At 42.0% G+C, this 16,458-nt stretch overlaps 1 protein-coding gene across 9 annotated transcripts in view; it reads left to right on the top strand.

The window, feature by feature from the left end:
• The first annotated feature begins 3,945 nt into the window (after positions 1-3,945).
• The window catches only part of LOC147011040 (uncharacterized), a 73,456-nt gene continuing 60,943 nt past the window's right edge, over positions 3,946-16,458 (top strand). For 2 of the 9 annotated variants that reach the window (XR_015052365.1, XR_015052359.1), the window contains exons 1-3: positions 3,947-4,228; positions 5,870-5,960; positions 6,663-6,700. Coding sequence is in view for 2 of the 9 variants with exons in the window: in XM_085859452.1 (XP_085715578.1) it covers positions 4,106-4,228 (123 nt within the window). In the remaining 7 variants the exon portion in view is untranslated. Of the gene's footprint in view, positions 4,229-5,869; positions 5,961-6,662; positions 6,701-16,458 lie in introns of all 9 variants that reach the window. The other 7 variants (XR_015052358.1, XR_015052363.1, XM_085859454.1 and 4 more) reach the window with 6 other exon arrangements.

Below are 16,458 nucleotides of genomic sequence, written 5' to 3'. Positions count from 1 at the left end.
GCAGGGAATTTGAAGGAGGTGGGTTTGGGGTGGATTAACGGGGGTAGAAAAGATCGAGGATTTGGATGGGGGACGATAAGAGGTGGTGGTGAACAGATGTTTTGAAGGCCCAGAGGGAAGAATGGGATTGAACAGAGTGAGTGAGTGAGTTCCAAAGGCAGGGAAAAAGAGGAATGAAAGAGTGAAGGTGAGCAGCGATTCGCGATTTTGGTAGTTTTACCATAAGGGGTTTTTTCGTGGACCTTGAGCACCCTGCAGAAATATGGTGGGGACAAATCACAGACACAGCAGGGGGGGGGCGAGACCGGAGAGGAGACAGCAGAAGACAGAAAGACCACCAATCTGCCTGCGGTGAGAGAGTGAAAGGCCAAAAGACTCTGCCTCATTGCGTGAGATGCCAATGATGCGAAATGCCTTGGTTTCCACATCGTGAAGCTGAGAAAGGTGGGAGGCAGGAGCACCAGCCCACAGGGGAGAGCAGTACTCCATCAGGCTGTGGACGAAAGCTTTGTATGTGGTCAAGAGCTCAGGTGGGCCGAGGAAGGACTTTGCACGATGGAGGATTCTCAGTCGGCAACTGGCTTTTGAGGCGAGGTTGGAAATGTGGTTTTCCCAGAAAAGATCATGTCAGATAGTTGGACCCAGAAGCTTGAGAGAAAAGACTTCTTCCAGAGGATTGTTGAGAAAGTGGATGGGGGGTTTCCAAATCGTCCTTTCAGAGAGACATCATGAGAGTGTGAGATTTGTCTGGATTGAAAGACATGTTCCACGTGTTGGACCAGTTTGTGATTTTATCCAGATCTGCAGTGAGCGAAGAAGCTGCTTCTTGCCTGTCTGAGGGATAACAGATGATATGGCAGAGGGTGGAGTCATCAGCAAAGAGATAAAGAGGATTTTCCAGAGAGTCGGAGAGATCATTGATGAAAACTAGAAAAACAACAGGGCCCAGAACGCTACCTTGAGGAACTCCAGCCTGGACAGGAAGAGGGGATGAAAGAACTCCATTTAGGGCCACACGTTGACTGCGACAGGAGAGGAAGTCTGCGAGCCATGAGTGGAGATGGCCTTGGATACCATAATAAGAGTGTTTGGTGAGCATGGCAGGGTGCCACACGATGTCAAAAGCACACGATATGTCTAGGGACATGGCTCTGATTTTATGTCTGGCATTGAGGACCTCCATCCATTGTTGGGAGAGCAGAAGCAGCATATCCAGGGAAGAGTGACCTGGTCTGAAACCAAATTGATGATCACAAATCAGGACATTGGAGAAGACGAAGGATTTAATGTCTGAAACGATGATGGATTCCAAAACCTTGCTGATGATTGGTCTGTAGTTGCAGGTATTTGTTTTTGCACCTTTTCATGCAGGGCAGTAATGTTTCCTGATTTCCAAGCAGATCGCAGATGACCTTGAGCAAATGAGAGGGTGAATAGAATAGAGAGAGGTTGAGCAAGCGCAGAGGAGCAGGTTTTTAGGACATGTGGGCTGATGCCGTCTGGACCGGTTGCAGAATCTGAGTCGAGGTTTGACAGCAAGCTCTCCACCTTGTCAGGAGAAAAGGACACAGAGTCCAGGGACAGTTGGGTGCGACCGGGTAAGGTGCGTAGAGATAATGATGGGTTAGGAACACAATATTTTGAAGCAAACACCCTGTTAAGGCATTCAGCCTTTTCACTTGCAGTATCAGCAGTGCGGCCATTTGAGGTAAGGGAGGGGATGGAGGGGGAACATACACTGGAAACGGATTTGATTAGATGCCATCAGGATTTGGAGGAGGGAGAGAAGTTTGAGAGTTCAGACTTGAGCTAAGAAAGATGTTGTTTTCTGGCCTCCTGAGGATAGGTACACATTTGTTCCGAGCTTGATGGAAGGAACTGAGATTACCCTCAGTTGGGTTTGCTTTCCATGAGGCAAAGGCAAGTTGTTTCAGGACAACTCCCTCGCCACAAGCTTCAGTAAACCATGGGCGGGAGGAAGGGTAGGACAACTGAAGACGAGAGGGGATACATCTGTGCATGAGGGAGAGCAAGTTTGTTTGAAAGAATTCCCAGGATGAGTTGATGTTGGAGAAAGTAGCGATGGGAGACCAGTCTCGAAGTTTGATGGCTGCTTGGAGACCCTGCCAGTCGGCTTGAGTGAAATGCCAGACTTGACGGCAGTGAGGTGGTTCTCTGATAACAGCCAGAGAGATGTCCACTTTGAAAAGGATGTGGTCAGAAGAACCGATTGGAGTGGAGGAAGAAGAGCAGATATTTTCAGGGAAATTTATCAAAATCAGATCCAGAAGAGATAGAGTACCATTGGTTGAGATCCAAGTCGGGAAATTGACCGATTGAGTCACAGAAAGCTTTTGCTGGAGTGCCATGACAGGTGAGAGAGGTACCCACACCTACCCAACTGACATGATGACAATTGAAGTCACCACATATGAGGAAGAGAGAGTTTGGATGAGAAGATAGAAGTTGATCCATGTATTCTGATAGTGAGATGAGGATGGAGTCATCACTGTTTGGTGGACGGTGCAGTGCACATATAAACATGAGGTGGGAGTGGAGGGGAAGGCATAGCCAGAGGTATTCCTGGAGATGTGGGGGAGTGAGGGCAGTGCATGGAGAGTGAGGAATAGAGTCTTTGATGAAGAGAGCAGCTCCTCCACCAGGACGAGGCTGACGAGGGACTATCATATTGGAGGAGGGAGTAACCAGGGAGAGATACTTGGGAGTCGGAGACGTCTTGAGGGAGGAACGTTTCTGTTCGGCAGATAATGCCTGGTTTGTCAGTGGCAACTTTTTATTTCTACAGGGCGGTCCTTTAGAAAACTCAGGACCGGTAACCATAATGCATCACAACTTGTCTGGAAAGATCTGAAAGGTTTGAGCGAAGGTCCCGGATATTTGAGATCCACACTGTTAATGAAGAGAGAGGGGAGGAGGCTTTGGGTGCAGGGGGGGAGGGGAAGGGGAAGGTAGGACAAGGAAAGATGGGGGGTGAGGGTAAGGAGAGTTGTTGAATGAGTGTGGGGGATTGCAGAATAGCGCGGGGAGGGGGCCGGATGAGGAGGACAAAAGGTCTGTGGTGAGGGGGATAGAGGGGGCAGAAGGCAGTTGATTTGAGGAGGTGGAGTGAAGAGATGGAGGAGAGAGGGCAGGGGAAGGAGGCAGTTTTGTGGATGAGAGGAGGGCAACTTTGAGAATGGGGGTGAATAGTCGGGGAAGGGTGAGTGGGGAGAGTTTTTGAGAAAGGTGAAAGGGAGGTTTGGAGGGAGAAGAGTGTGATGGTTGCTTTGAGAGGGAGGGGTGAGAGGGGTGAGTTGTCACTGAAGTTGGAAAAAAAGAATGGTTGATGGAAAGCGAATACTCATCACAAACTGGGTGTTTTTTTCATTTTTAATTCAGAGATGCGATTAAACACATTTATTGATGGATGAAATGAAGGCGAATTGAGAGAATGGAGAGAAGAAACGTTGTAACAGTTGGATTTTTTCGGCAAGGTATGAAGGAAAGGTCGAATTGAGAGCAGTCTGTTGAAATAGAAGAGGAGTGCATTATGAAACAGTCATGAGTACAACACTTTGAATGAAGATAAAGCATCACAAGTGATCGTTTTTATTATTATTATTATTATTATTGTTATTATTATTATTATTATTATTATTATTATTATTGTTGTTGTTGTTTGAGAGAGTTTTCATCAGACGAGGTAATGGAAATGGAGAAAAAAATCGTGAGGTGAATGGTGAATTTGGATCGGTCAACGCAGGGGGTGTAAACAGATCACGTGGTTACGAGAGAAGAACGTGGCTTTGGGAGGTGTATAGTCAAATGTTAATTTATTTATTTTAAATAAGGATTGCGGAATATTCGGAAAAGGGAAGGTTGAAGTGAAATTGTAGAAGTGTGTGGTGAATATGGAACGGTAAACGCAGAGTGAAGCTGCTGGGTCAATGAAAAGTATCAGGAAGAGGGTGGGGAGAGAAACACGTGGTAACAGCAGGTGAATAGATCGAAAGGATGTACAAGGAAAATTATTAATTTTTGATGGATTTTTGAAGAATATGTAAGATTCGGGAATGGAAGGTTGTAGGAAGAAATCGTGAAAGTAATGGTGATAGTGGGTCAGCTAAAGTGGAATAAAGATGGTGTGCCGTCAAAAGGTGGAAGAAGAAGACTAAGAAGAAGAAGAAGAAGAAGAAGGATCGGGACTCGTGGGGATGCAAGGAGAAAGGTATTTTTTTTTTTTTTTTGGATTTAAGATAAGAAACAGAGTATTCAGTTGAGAAGGATGGGGGACGTTGAGAAAGTGGGGAAGATAGGAATTGAAGGTAATATGGAGAAAATACAACTAAAAACGATCGTCCACCGAGAGGGGAAGGATGGGTAGGCCTCAAGCAACCCGGTACGACAAGGTCGATGAAAACTCACAAAATAGCACGATTTTTGAAACAAAACCGAACTAGGAACACACAGTAACATGGAGGTGAGAAAATAAACAGTTAAGACGGGACAGAAAACAACCGGAAACTTAACTTTGAGATCGCCAGCAGAGAGCCCTGAAAGACCCTGCCATTGCTCCAAACCCAGAACTGGAAGTCAACAGAGTTACTTGACTCGACAGCAGCCAAACAGAGAGTTATCGTTTTTTCTAAAGTTAGTCTTGGTTCATGTAAGAGATGCTCTTTTAAGGCAAGGTTGCGCATGGAAAAAATGATTTTATCCATGATCATGGTATCAGTCTCGGCGAATTTGCATGCCATCACCATGATGTGCAGCTTGTTCAAGTACGATTTGAATGACTGACCTTCAGACCCAGCAAATTCTCAGAACTTGGATCGCTCATGGACAAGGTTCTTCCGCTGGTTGCAGTACATGTCGAATGCCTCTGACAGTTTCAAATACCTTCAAAGCAACTGCTGACTCAAATGGGAGGTTCTCGTATACATCCACAGCATCTGGCCCAGCACAATTCAGCAAGATGGCGACCTTTCGACTGTTGCTCGTCGACTCGAGGCTGGCAGCCTCAATATACCAGTCAAGGCCCTTACTCCAGCATTGCCAGTTCTCAGCTCCATTCCCATCCAGCCAGAGATAACCAGGCAGTTTAAATTCCATCACCAGTGATGAAGAAAATCCCAAATCTCTGACACCATGTAATGATGACGTGCACGAATGGGATTACATTGCATGGATCAACTGCCGGATTTATTGGCACGTGTGCACACATGTACAGGCCAGAAGAAAACATTCAATCAAACAAGCATATAATTCACAATATCATGACAGAAAGACTGGCAAGACAGTTTATAGCTGGGTCAGGATTCGAACCCGGGCTAGACAGCTCAGATACATCTCTGCTATCCTGCCAGGCACCACAATTAGCTTTCCTTACAAAGCTAATAATCTTCCGAAAATATGCAATTTGCTGTTTGTCTGACTTTTTTTTGACCGTGATGCAATGCATTCAATCGTTACTTTTCCAATCACAGCGAAACTTCACAGGAGGACAAAGAGTAATGACTGAGGTTGTCGTGATTTGACTTGACCGCGCTCCCCAAGGGAGATTTGCACCTTGGGTGAAGTCCGTGTTGAGGTGTATAATCTATATATTATTTCTGTTAACGTCTGCGCGTAATTTGATGTATCTCCTTCAAAACTGCCGGACGGATTGTTGCCACTTTCGGCATGCTGGTGGTCTATGGTTTAATGAACAGCATGTGAGATTGTGCCAGATGGACAGGTTTGGGAATTTTGGGCGATTTTCTAATTTTTACATTTGTTTGCATGGCGACGTGTGACCACCGCTGAGAGGCGTAATTCCGTCATGACATAATCGGGCATTCGCTGACGTCATTACATCTGTCGTCGACAGACCGTCACCGCCGAGAGGCGTAATGCCACTCCGAGAAAACGGCATCTGCAATGTAAAAACCCTCTTCTGCACATGCTGACTACCTCAGAAGGTGAATTTGACACAAGAAACATTGCATACAAAGTAAAGATTTATTTTTTAAAAATATTGCTGCTCCTGTTCAGTCTTGGGCTAGGCCTGTATCATGTTAAACTTGCCCCATCAGATGCCAACCTTCCAGTCACACTGCAGAGGATGCAATTTCCAGTCAGACTCGCATACTCGATGACCGCAAACAAATCCCAGGGCCAAACATTTGACAAACTTGGAATATACCTCCCAGCCCCCATGTTCTCCCATGGCCAACTATATGTTGCATTTTTATGTGCAAGAGGTTACTCCTATATATCTATCAAAGTGGACAATAATTCCTCACAAGGACTATTCAGCAACAAGACACTCACCCAAAATGTCATCTACAGGGAGGTCCTTTAGAAAACTAAGGACCGATAACCATAATGCATCACATCCCTAATGACACACTCTCCAGCTTCCCATAACATCAACTATTATGCCTCATCCACCTTTTGCCACTCATTCAACTCCGTGCGGAGCATGGGTTTTTGCTAGTAGGTTATAATGGCTTTCATGGGGCATACCTTCCAGACATAAATATTATTATAACCACAAATTATTGAGTCAATTCTGTTCAACGTACACTTACATTTTTAAACAGTTGCTATTAAATTGGAAGAAGTTTGGAGGAAACTCGACATAATTAAGGCATTCTACACTTACCATGTTTCCCTCATAGGAACGGATCAGAGCTGTCTCGACTTGCTAGGCCTCTAGGTAAGCACCAATGATCCTTACTTGAAGCTGCTTGCACGAGTCATGACACATGAATGATGATTCCAATTGAATGTCCGAAGACACCCTTACGGCCCAATTGTGACATTTATTTGATGCTTAACCATAACCCTAGGGTTCAATAGCATTGTTTAATACTTGCTCGAGGGGAATTTGATGAAAATTTGACGTACTTACGTATGGACGGTGTATTGGCTAACAGTTGCTGGTCCACACACCCATCGGTGCTCTTGTAATCAGTTATCCAGTTCCATTAAGTCGTGGCCGATTTCTGGTGACATTCATGATCAGATTCTTCAAACATCCTGATTCTCCACTGCTTTCCGAACCTCTGGCAGAGACAGCTTGTCTGCAGCCTTTACCCCATCAATTGGGGTTTGTGTTCCATTACCAATCAGCCTTTTATACCCTTTAGACCAGTGTTTCTCAAGGTGGGGCGCATGCCCCACCGGTGGGGCATGGAAATATTTTTGTGGGGCATGAGGATTCAGAATTAATGAATTAATATATGATCGCTTTCGAGAGAATGAGAGAGAGAAAGCTGAGAGAAATCTACTGGAAATCAGGAAACGTGGTGATTTAAGGCTGAACCTGACAAAATTGGTTCCTCGAATCAAACAAATCTGCAGCCAGTGTCAAGGGCTGTTTTTCCATGAAGGGCTGTTAAGTTTTCCCATTGAAGTGAGTAGCAATTGAATAAAATTTTCAATAAAGCTTTAATAAAGCCTTTTGAATACATATGTAGTATACACTGGAGTGTCTCCAATCATGGTGGGGCGTACGATTTTTTTGAAAATCAAAGTGAGCCGTGGGACAAAAAAGGTTGAGAAACACTGCTTTAGACCTTTATAGCTCTTCAAATCCCTTTCGACCCCTGACACTTTTCCAACAGATTAGACAACTTGGTCCTTTTTATATTACAAATAAATTACAAGTAAATATATCACCAATATTACAAATAAATTTTTGCAAAATAAATGTTTGTATAGTATTATGATTGGTGTAAATCATGACAATACAGCAAATCTGTAATGGAAATCTCTGTAATGAGGTGTGGAGAGGCGAGCATAGCGATCCAATCAACACACGTTTATATGACCAAAAGTGACAAACAAACAAACAAACAAAAAACTTTACCAAAGGGGATTTTAGAAGCTTCCATCTCTTGCACATTTCTGCCGTGATTTTTCTCAAAGCTTACAAAATAACCCCCTGGCATTGCAGGTATTAAACCAATGGATCCAGATGATGCTTCGATGTGTGTGATTCATGAAGTGTAATTTGCAAAACATATCTCGGGGATAATACCCCCATAGCTCAGCGTTTGTTGGAGAAAATTAAAACCTCGGCATATTCCTCAAAGATGGTTTCGCCAACACCGTGGGGGCTCAGGATTTCACCTTGAAATTACATCAAATTAATTCCTTCCGTGATTTTTGGATAAGTAGGATTTAATTGTGATATTACATTGATAACAGTTATATGTTTATGGCCATAATTAATCAATCCACTAATAAGCGCCGTGTTCTCCCTGCAACGTAGTGAAGCCGAGGATGACACGATCAACGCAGCCTCGTCCATTGTCCCATAAATAATAACCTCATCGGATTATTGACTCGCTCACTGAATCCTGGAAATCCCGCTTTGGCTAACCATCTCTTTTGCCGATAATAAGCGGTTGCTAAAAATGAGGCGAAGCAGCCCATGGACATGTGAAGCCTTGCCTTTGGTGTTTTCTATTGTGATTATACAAATCGCTTGTGGCAAAAGGATGCTTTGACTTTGGGATTTTCTTTCTAGATTTTTCTTTCATTTTTTTTTGTTTTTTAAATCTTCTCCATGTGGTATATTTTACCCCGCACATGTGAAGTGAAAAGTGGGGTTACGCAATTGGTTCGCTTTGTTTTTTGTGTCTGTCTACAAATGTCAGTTTATGATCGAGAAACAACTTGTTTTAAATTGAATGTTATATTTTGAACACAAATCGGAAAACGAACCTGTAATTCAGCAGTACTTTAGCTCTGAATTTGTCCAGATCACGTATGTGCAGAGAGGAGTGAGATTTTAATAAAAAATAAAAAAAAACTCTGCCTGCCTGGCAGTCAAACAAAATTGAAAACAATTCAAAACAGAAAACGTACTGTTTTTAATAACATCATAAAAGACACAAATAACTAATGTAACATGTTCAATAAGGTGGTGTAAAAGACGCTGCATCAACAGTGGTAAACTTCCGAAAAATTTTTTATACGACCTTTAAAATTTTATTTCAATTGAAATATATACTTGAACATTGCAGACCACAAATCTCCTTATTGGTACTTTCAAAACCCTTCTGTTTAGCATTACTTGGACAAAATATTCTGGCATTTTATGTCGTCATGACCAATTAAATTTGCTGCTCGAAGAACCTGCCCATGTCCTTTTTTCTCAAGACAGCCTGGGATGAAGTGTTCTGTGAACTCTCTACTTAACATGCACATGTGAAGCGAAAAAGCGGGATTAAGCAATTGGTTCATGTCCGTCCATCCGTCTGATCAGTTTATGATCATCAGTTTGTGTTCGAGGAACAACGTATATAAATCGAGATTTTATATTTTGAACACGAATCTGAACATGAATAGGAAGACAAGTTTGCCGTTTTAACGAAACTTGGCTGAGAATTCATCCCGACCGCACATGCGCAGAGAGGAGTGAGATAATATTTTAACCCTGTCTGCCTGCCTGGCAGTCAAACAAAATGTAAAATCATTCCAAACAGGAAACTTACTGTTTTTAAGGGCGTTATAATGGACATAAAAAACAGGCATGAATAACTAATGTAACGAGTTTGATATGGTGGTGTAATCGACGCTGGATAACATGGTGGTATAACCCGTAATTAGTTTATTTATATGCCTTTAAAACCTGTTTAATCCTTCATTTAAATTGAATTATATATATGAACACTGTAGAACACAAATCGCCTTCATCATACTTCCAAGAACCTCCAGTTTTGCAGGGGTGTGTTCAGTTACCAAGTTTTTTTTTTTTTGTACAGTACTGGACAAGTGGATTATGCACTCAAGCAAGCACTCCATTCAAAACTGTTGATAAGGAACGGCTGGCTTGGCCACTTAATTAGGGTGATATAATAGACACTACCTAAATGGCGGTAATACGGCAGTAAAGTTTTGGAATTAATTAATTTATATGACTTTTACAATCTTTATTTTATTGAGAATGAGTAATATACTTGAACACGAGAAAACATATCGCCTTTTCACCACTTCAACAACCCTTCCATTTAGCAATACTTCAAAAAATATTAATGCTTTGAGGGCAGCATAACTGTTTGCATTACTGTTTGAAATTCTTTCTTCTGACAAATATGGTCGTGCCAAGCCCTATTTGTTTAGTGCATCGTTTTCTCACTGATTGGTCCAAAATCATCACTTTTTTCCGAGAGGAGTTGGCAGAAGGTTTGTAATTGTGTGAATGCATGGATAAGCCTTGATGGAAACAAAACATTCATCGAAGTGGAGCATCGTCAGCTCTGGACTGTTCCGTTTGACACATGGGATTTGTATGGTGACCATCATGCCTGTTATGCAAGATCACAAAGAATATTTTCAAGACAGTGCACCTGCACGGGGTAATGTGCTGTACTAACTCTCCAGTTACCCTCACCAGAGGAGAGGGTATTGTATTTGGGTCCGTTTGTCTGTTTGTTTGTCTGCACAGAACCTGTTTTTTTCCACAACCACTTGTCGGATTGAGACAAAATTTCAACCACAGGAGCGACAACTAATGTAGAATGTTATAATTATAATTATGACATCATAGGTCACATGGTGTGGCAGCCATTTTCTAAAAAAACTGAAAAACTTTGGACCACTGTATCTCCGAAACTGCTCCAAGGAAAAAATAGAAACTTGGCACACAGCAAGTACTCAACATGGGGAATAAGTCTCGTTTTTATGATGTCATAGGTGCCTTCATTATGACTTAATAATTACATACATAGAACGCTACATCCGATCAGTATAAACATTTTTGAGGGTCATCTCAGGATGAATTGGTCCACAGAAAAAAAATTGATGTCATTGGTCATGTGGTTTGGCAGCTATATATATATATATATATATATATATATATATATATATATATATATATATATATATATATATATATATATATATATATATATATCGGTAGTGGCTTGGGATCCAAAAGGTTCTGAGTTCAAGCCCCGTTGGCTGCTTGAATTAATACACACCAGGAGCTTGACTCAGCCTGTTATCCTTCCGAGGTCGGTGAAGTGAGTACCAGTGTACTGGACCCGGTGTATGCCCCGGTTAGAATAGGTGTACTATATCCCTGTGTCATAAGAGACGATCAGGGTTGCGTCAGGAAGGGCATCCGGCGTAAAACCTGTGCCAAATCGTTATGCGGATCATAACGGATGATGCGCTGTGGCGACCGCTAATGGGAGCAGCCGAAAGAAGAAGAAGAAGATATATATACATAGATATGTGTATATATATATATATATATATATATATATATATATATATATATATATATATATATTTAGATATAGATATTAAAACTTCAAAAATCTTCTTTGAAGAGGCTGAACAGATCAAGGTGAAACTTTACACGTATGACCGCCTATCCATGAGGAACAAAAGGTTCACACATATGATGTCATAGGTCACATGGTTTGGCAGATATATTGGATTTACCCGATAACCGACAAAAAATATTCTTCTCCAGAATGGCTCGACAGTTCGAGGGGAAATTTGACAAAAATCCTGAACCCTAACCATAATAAATTTTCCCCAAGCCTTGGGGAAACCAAGGTATTCATGAATATTTGATGTCACATGGTCTGGCAGCTCCATTGGATTGAGCGAAAATCTTAAAAAAAAAAAAATTCTCTTAATCTGCTTCATCGATCAATGTGAAACTTCACAATTAGGATGAAATAGTGATGGAGAATATGTTTTAAATTTCAATCTGATCGGACGCATGGTCTGGCAGCCTGAATTATTGTTTTTTTGATGTGCGGTCTTTTTATTTTTATTTTGGATAAGGCTCACTTGGCTCTGCTTAGATGGGTTTGAGGGTAGAGGAGTAGCAGCTGAAATTCGAATCTTATCCAGGTTCCTACTGATGACTTCATCTTTGCTTTTTGCTTGTTTGGGTTCCATCTGATTACTCCAATGCAGCACTGTACCTATTTGGTCTTCCATTTGATTTGAATTGAATTTATTTTAATCCCATTCTGAATTCAACTGAATAAAAATATACGTCATGGGTCAGGGTCAAGTGTCTGATCAAAGCGGGGTTGCATCAATGCGGGACATTTTGGTACCCGGTCATCACTGCCAGCAGTTATGAAGTTGCAGTTCTAATTATGTCTATTATTAATTTTGTATCACACCAGTACACAAACACCACACAAAATACACCACTTAAAACTGCACAGTCATTACACAAAACAAGTCCTGGTGAAGGTCTGCACTCTCTGACTGCTCCTTTTCTTGTTCTTTAAGTTTCAGTGTCTCCCCATTATTTCTTTGTCCTCACAACTCTCCAGAAAAGGCCTTTTCATGGAGGGAGCTGCACTTTGTTGTTGCTGTGATTCTAATCCTCCACGGTCTCAATCTTCCAAAGTGTGAGTCGTAAGTAGCTGATGTGTTAATGACAAAAAAAAAATTCAGCAAACACCTATTATCTGTTTCGGTTGGTGTGTGCGAGAAGCTTTATGAACTAAAAGATGTGACATCATCTCCATTGATGTTAAACTCTGCGAGAAGACTGGAAGCGTTTCGCATTTCTTTGACTGTTTGATGCGATTATCAATAACTCAGGAAGAACCACTCCCTTTTCTGACATCAAAAGCTCCTTCCTGATGAAGAGATGCCGGCTGCATAACGGAATAAAAGCATAATTAAAAGGCAACATCACCACATTGAGAATGTGGATTGATGTTAAAGAACTACTGCTGGAGAGCAGCCTTCCTTTTCCTTGTGGAAAGCTTTGTTTTCAATCAATGAGAACTTGTTTTCAATCCACAGTGCTTGTAAGCAATATGTTTTGGTTCAGGATTTGGCATCAAGCATACCTTTGGTCTGAACACGCATGTCTTTCACCATCCATCAAGATTTGGATGAAAGTGGTCTTCATCACTTTCTTCACTCTTTGGGACTGTTCATTCTAAGGGTGACTGCCTCAACTCAGCCTTTGCAAAAAAAAAAAAATAAAACGCCAAAGTCTCCAATCTGTCTCTTCCTGTACCCATCCTACACCGGCTAACTGAAAACCTCAGACAGTATGTGAACTTCCCTCCTGCCAAGTTGGAGAAATTCATAAGTCCCATTGGCTCTTACTTGCAGTCTTTCTTCACTCCCACTGGTCCTGAGAAGAGCATCAGTACCCGAATATTGAAAAACTGTTTGTCTGCCTTGTTCACCCCTTTTTCTCTGCCTTTTTTTTTTTCCGTGTCATTTTATGATGGTCATCCACATTCATCATGGAAAATCATCAGTTATCTCAATTCTGATAAACGGTGCCAAAAGTAACACTCAACTTGAGATCAGTCGGCTTTCTCATTATCATAAGTGAAGTAATGGAATTGATAATTGTACCAGCAAGACTCATTTTTACTCCAGCCCTCTGATATTTGACCATCAGTTTGGTTTCTGCCCAGGTAAAAATTACACCTTGTATCTGCTGCTGCTTTTGCATCAGAAATTGTTGGATCCTCTCTATGTCGAACAAGAGGTCAGGGCTATCTTCCTGAACATCTCATGTGTTTTTGATTTTGTCTGATATTCTAAGCTCATTTCCAAACTGTTAAGTAATGGTATCCAGGCTTCTCTTCTGGAATGATTATCAGATATCCTCTGTGCTCACAAGCGATGGTTTACTTTAGTTGGAATACTATCCCACGCTGTACGTCTAGAGGTCGGTGGCACTCAAGGGAGTGTTCGGAGACCCATCTTTTTCTTGATATATGTCAATGACATATCTTCATCACTGGAAAATCCCTCTCTGTGTATCTGGATAAATTAGCAACTGGTCAACTTCCTGGAACATGCCTTTTTAATGTAAGAAAGTCTGATATTCTCACTTTGTCTCTCTGTAAGGATTGACAGTTAAATCCCCCAATTTATTTCTGAAGTCAGCCTCTGGAAGAGGTGCAGGCTCTGGAACGTGGGGGCCACACCTTTACTGACAACCTCTTTTGGATTTATCACATCTCCAAGCTGGCCTCTGCCTCAGAATTTTCCACTGGGCCAATTCCTTCCCATGCTATTCTCATTGAAAGGACAGTATGGAAAACCTTCATCCCAGAGTATCATGGAATATGCCTTGATGCGATGTACTGGCATTACTCTTTCCTATCTTGCCTCCATTTTTTCTCCATAACATTATATTAGGCCCTTCATGACATTGGAATCTCTCGAAAGGAAGTTGAGTGTTTGGGTCTATTTCTTGCTCACTGTGGGAACATTGGTCAGTTTGCAGTTTTACTGGCTCCAAATTAGTCTACACTCAACACTCACCTCCATTCTTTCACACCCCTTTTTCTCACACAAGAAACTGTATTCCTGAGTCCCATTGGCTGTTGCAGGATTTTAAGTGCATACACTATGCCCTTCACCACCCCATGCTTTATCTCCAATTTACACAACTGAGATGTACTACATCTGCAGAGATCCTGTTCTCACCCTTCTCCCACAATTGCCTCTATTTGTGCTGCTGTGCATCGATCAGCTGTCATTGTCCCACTGTTATTACTGGACTGGCACTATAATGTAGGAGTTTTCACACTCACCCCTGAACTGTCCAACCTGGGTAAAAATCTCAACATATCCACAAACTATCATCCCGGTGTTCCACAGGCAGGGTGATTCATCGATATTTGTGTCGTCCCTCGGATGGATGTTAAACTGGACGTTCCCTCTGTCAGTATTATTTGGTAGACGTTGAAAATTGCATGGTGTCCTTCATGAAGAATAGGCAAGCTATCACCAACATCATGAACAAATTACAAATTGAGGCTCTAAACTGCAGGGCACTGCACCGCACCTCTGAAAGAAGTGATGCTAACCTCCATCCACATTCTGTATACAGACGATGACGACGGTGACTGTTTTTACTACTCCCAGTTTTGTCTGTTCATCCGTTCTGCCCTTCCATGAGCCTTAGTACCTGTATTTCCAAAAAAATCAAAAAATCTCTGCTGTGTAAAGTGTTCAAAAGTGATGAGATTGTTTCCTGATGTGTACATGGTACTTGGGATTCCTTCAATCTCCTTCACAAACAAATATAACCGTTTGTGCTGATATCTGTGACATCACAAAAAGAAACATGATAAGTTAATTACAGAGAACCACTGATTAATACCGTTGTATTGCAACATTCATGGAAGAATTTATGTTTATTAATTTTCTTTTCCGAGAGATTTTCTTCTTTTATTCTCCCATCAGTTATTAAATGGAATTTCCCAATGGGACTAAAAAAATTTTTACTGCGGTAAACTAGCTGGCGGACTGTTAGGATTGACTCAACAAACGCACACTCACTTTTGAGCTATCAAGCCTCGGTTCAAATCTCGGATCAGCTATAAACTGTCATCATGGTGCCGAGCAAGAAGGGTGATTCATCAATGTGTCCCTCAGATGAATGCTCAACTGGGTGTCATGTCTTCTCTGCCTGGTGTTTGCTTAATGCTAGGGTGGTGAGCTTGGAATTCCAGGGTCCTGAGTTCAAATCCCACTCTGCTGTTAAATTAATACCAGGTGGGGTTGACTCTGCCTGTCTTCCTTCTGAGGTCAGCAAAATGAGTGCCAGCTTGCTGGTATCCTGTGTCGGAGTGATTACCTGTCCAGGATTGTGCCTAATAGCCAAGGAGACTGCTTCGGCAGCACCAACGCTCTGCACAGTGTATGGTCCCAATGGATGGATGGACGTCTTCTGGTGTTAGTTTGTGGACGTTAAAGACCCTTCAGTGTACTTCGTGAAGAAGAGGGGAGTTATCTTTGGCACATTGAACAAATTCCAAATTCCTGCCTTGATTGACTGCTGGGAAGGTAATGGAAAACCACCAGCATAACCCATGCCAAGAAACTGCTTTGACAGCACTGACGCTCTGTAAAGAGTGTGTAACACCTCATCTCAAATTAATTGGGCCAATAGTAATCTGCTCCAAAATGCTTCAGGGCGAAATAAAATACATCATTTGTCTGGGATAAGGATTGTTACCTGAATTGGCTCAACAAGCCTCTGAAAGAAGCCAAAAATACATGGGAAAGTTCCCGAGCGAAAGGTTTGTGCCTGAGCACAACAAAATACTTGGAGAACTTCTCAGCTCATCGAACGAGCACCTGCTAGTACTGAAGACTCCCGACCTTGTGGGTTGGTGCAAGGCCCGAGTGGAGGGACGTGTGATGCACAACTCCCCTGATGAATCAGGACAAGTCAATGGACTGTGTATCTGGATTAGCTTCTTCAGAACACCGATGGGAAGGACATATCCAGGGCTTGTGCGTGTATCGGGTAAATTAAATTTTTTTAATATATACCAGCAATCATGTCGGAAGGGGGGAGGGGGAGCTATCAGAACTGTGAGGGTTGTTATAAATGTATATTTTTTTTTGGTTCCAAGGCCACAAGAGAAATTATGTGACATTTTTGCATCTATTTCTAAAAGTTGAAGCGTCCGTGTGTGTTATACCCATGGCTGA

The sequence above is a fragment of the Eptatretus burgeri genome, chromosome 16 (genome assembly GCF_056783735.1).
Source record: "Eptatretus burgeri isolate ZD-2024b chromosome 16, Ebu_testis_v1, whole genome shotgun sequence".
Lineage (NCBI taxonomy): Eukaryota > Metazoa > Chordata > Myxini > Myxiniformes > Myxinidae > Eptatretus > Eptatretus burgeri.
The sequence above is the reverse complement of the archived record's forward strand: the minus strand, read 5'-3'. Positions and strand labels throughout refer to the sequence as shown.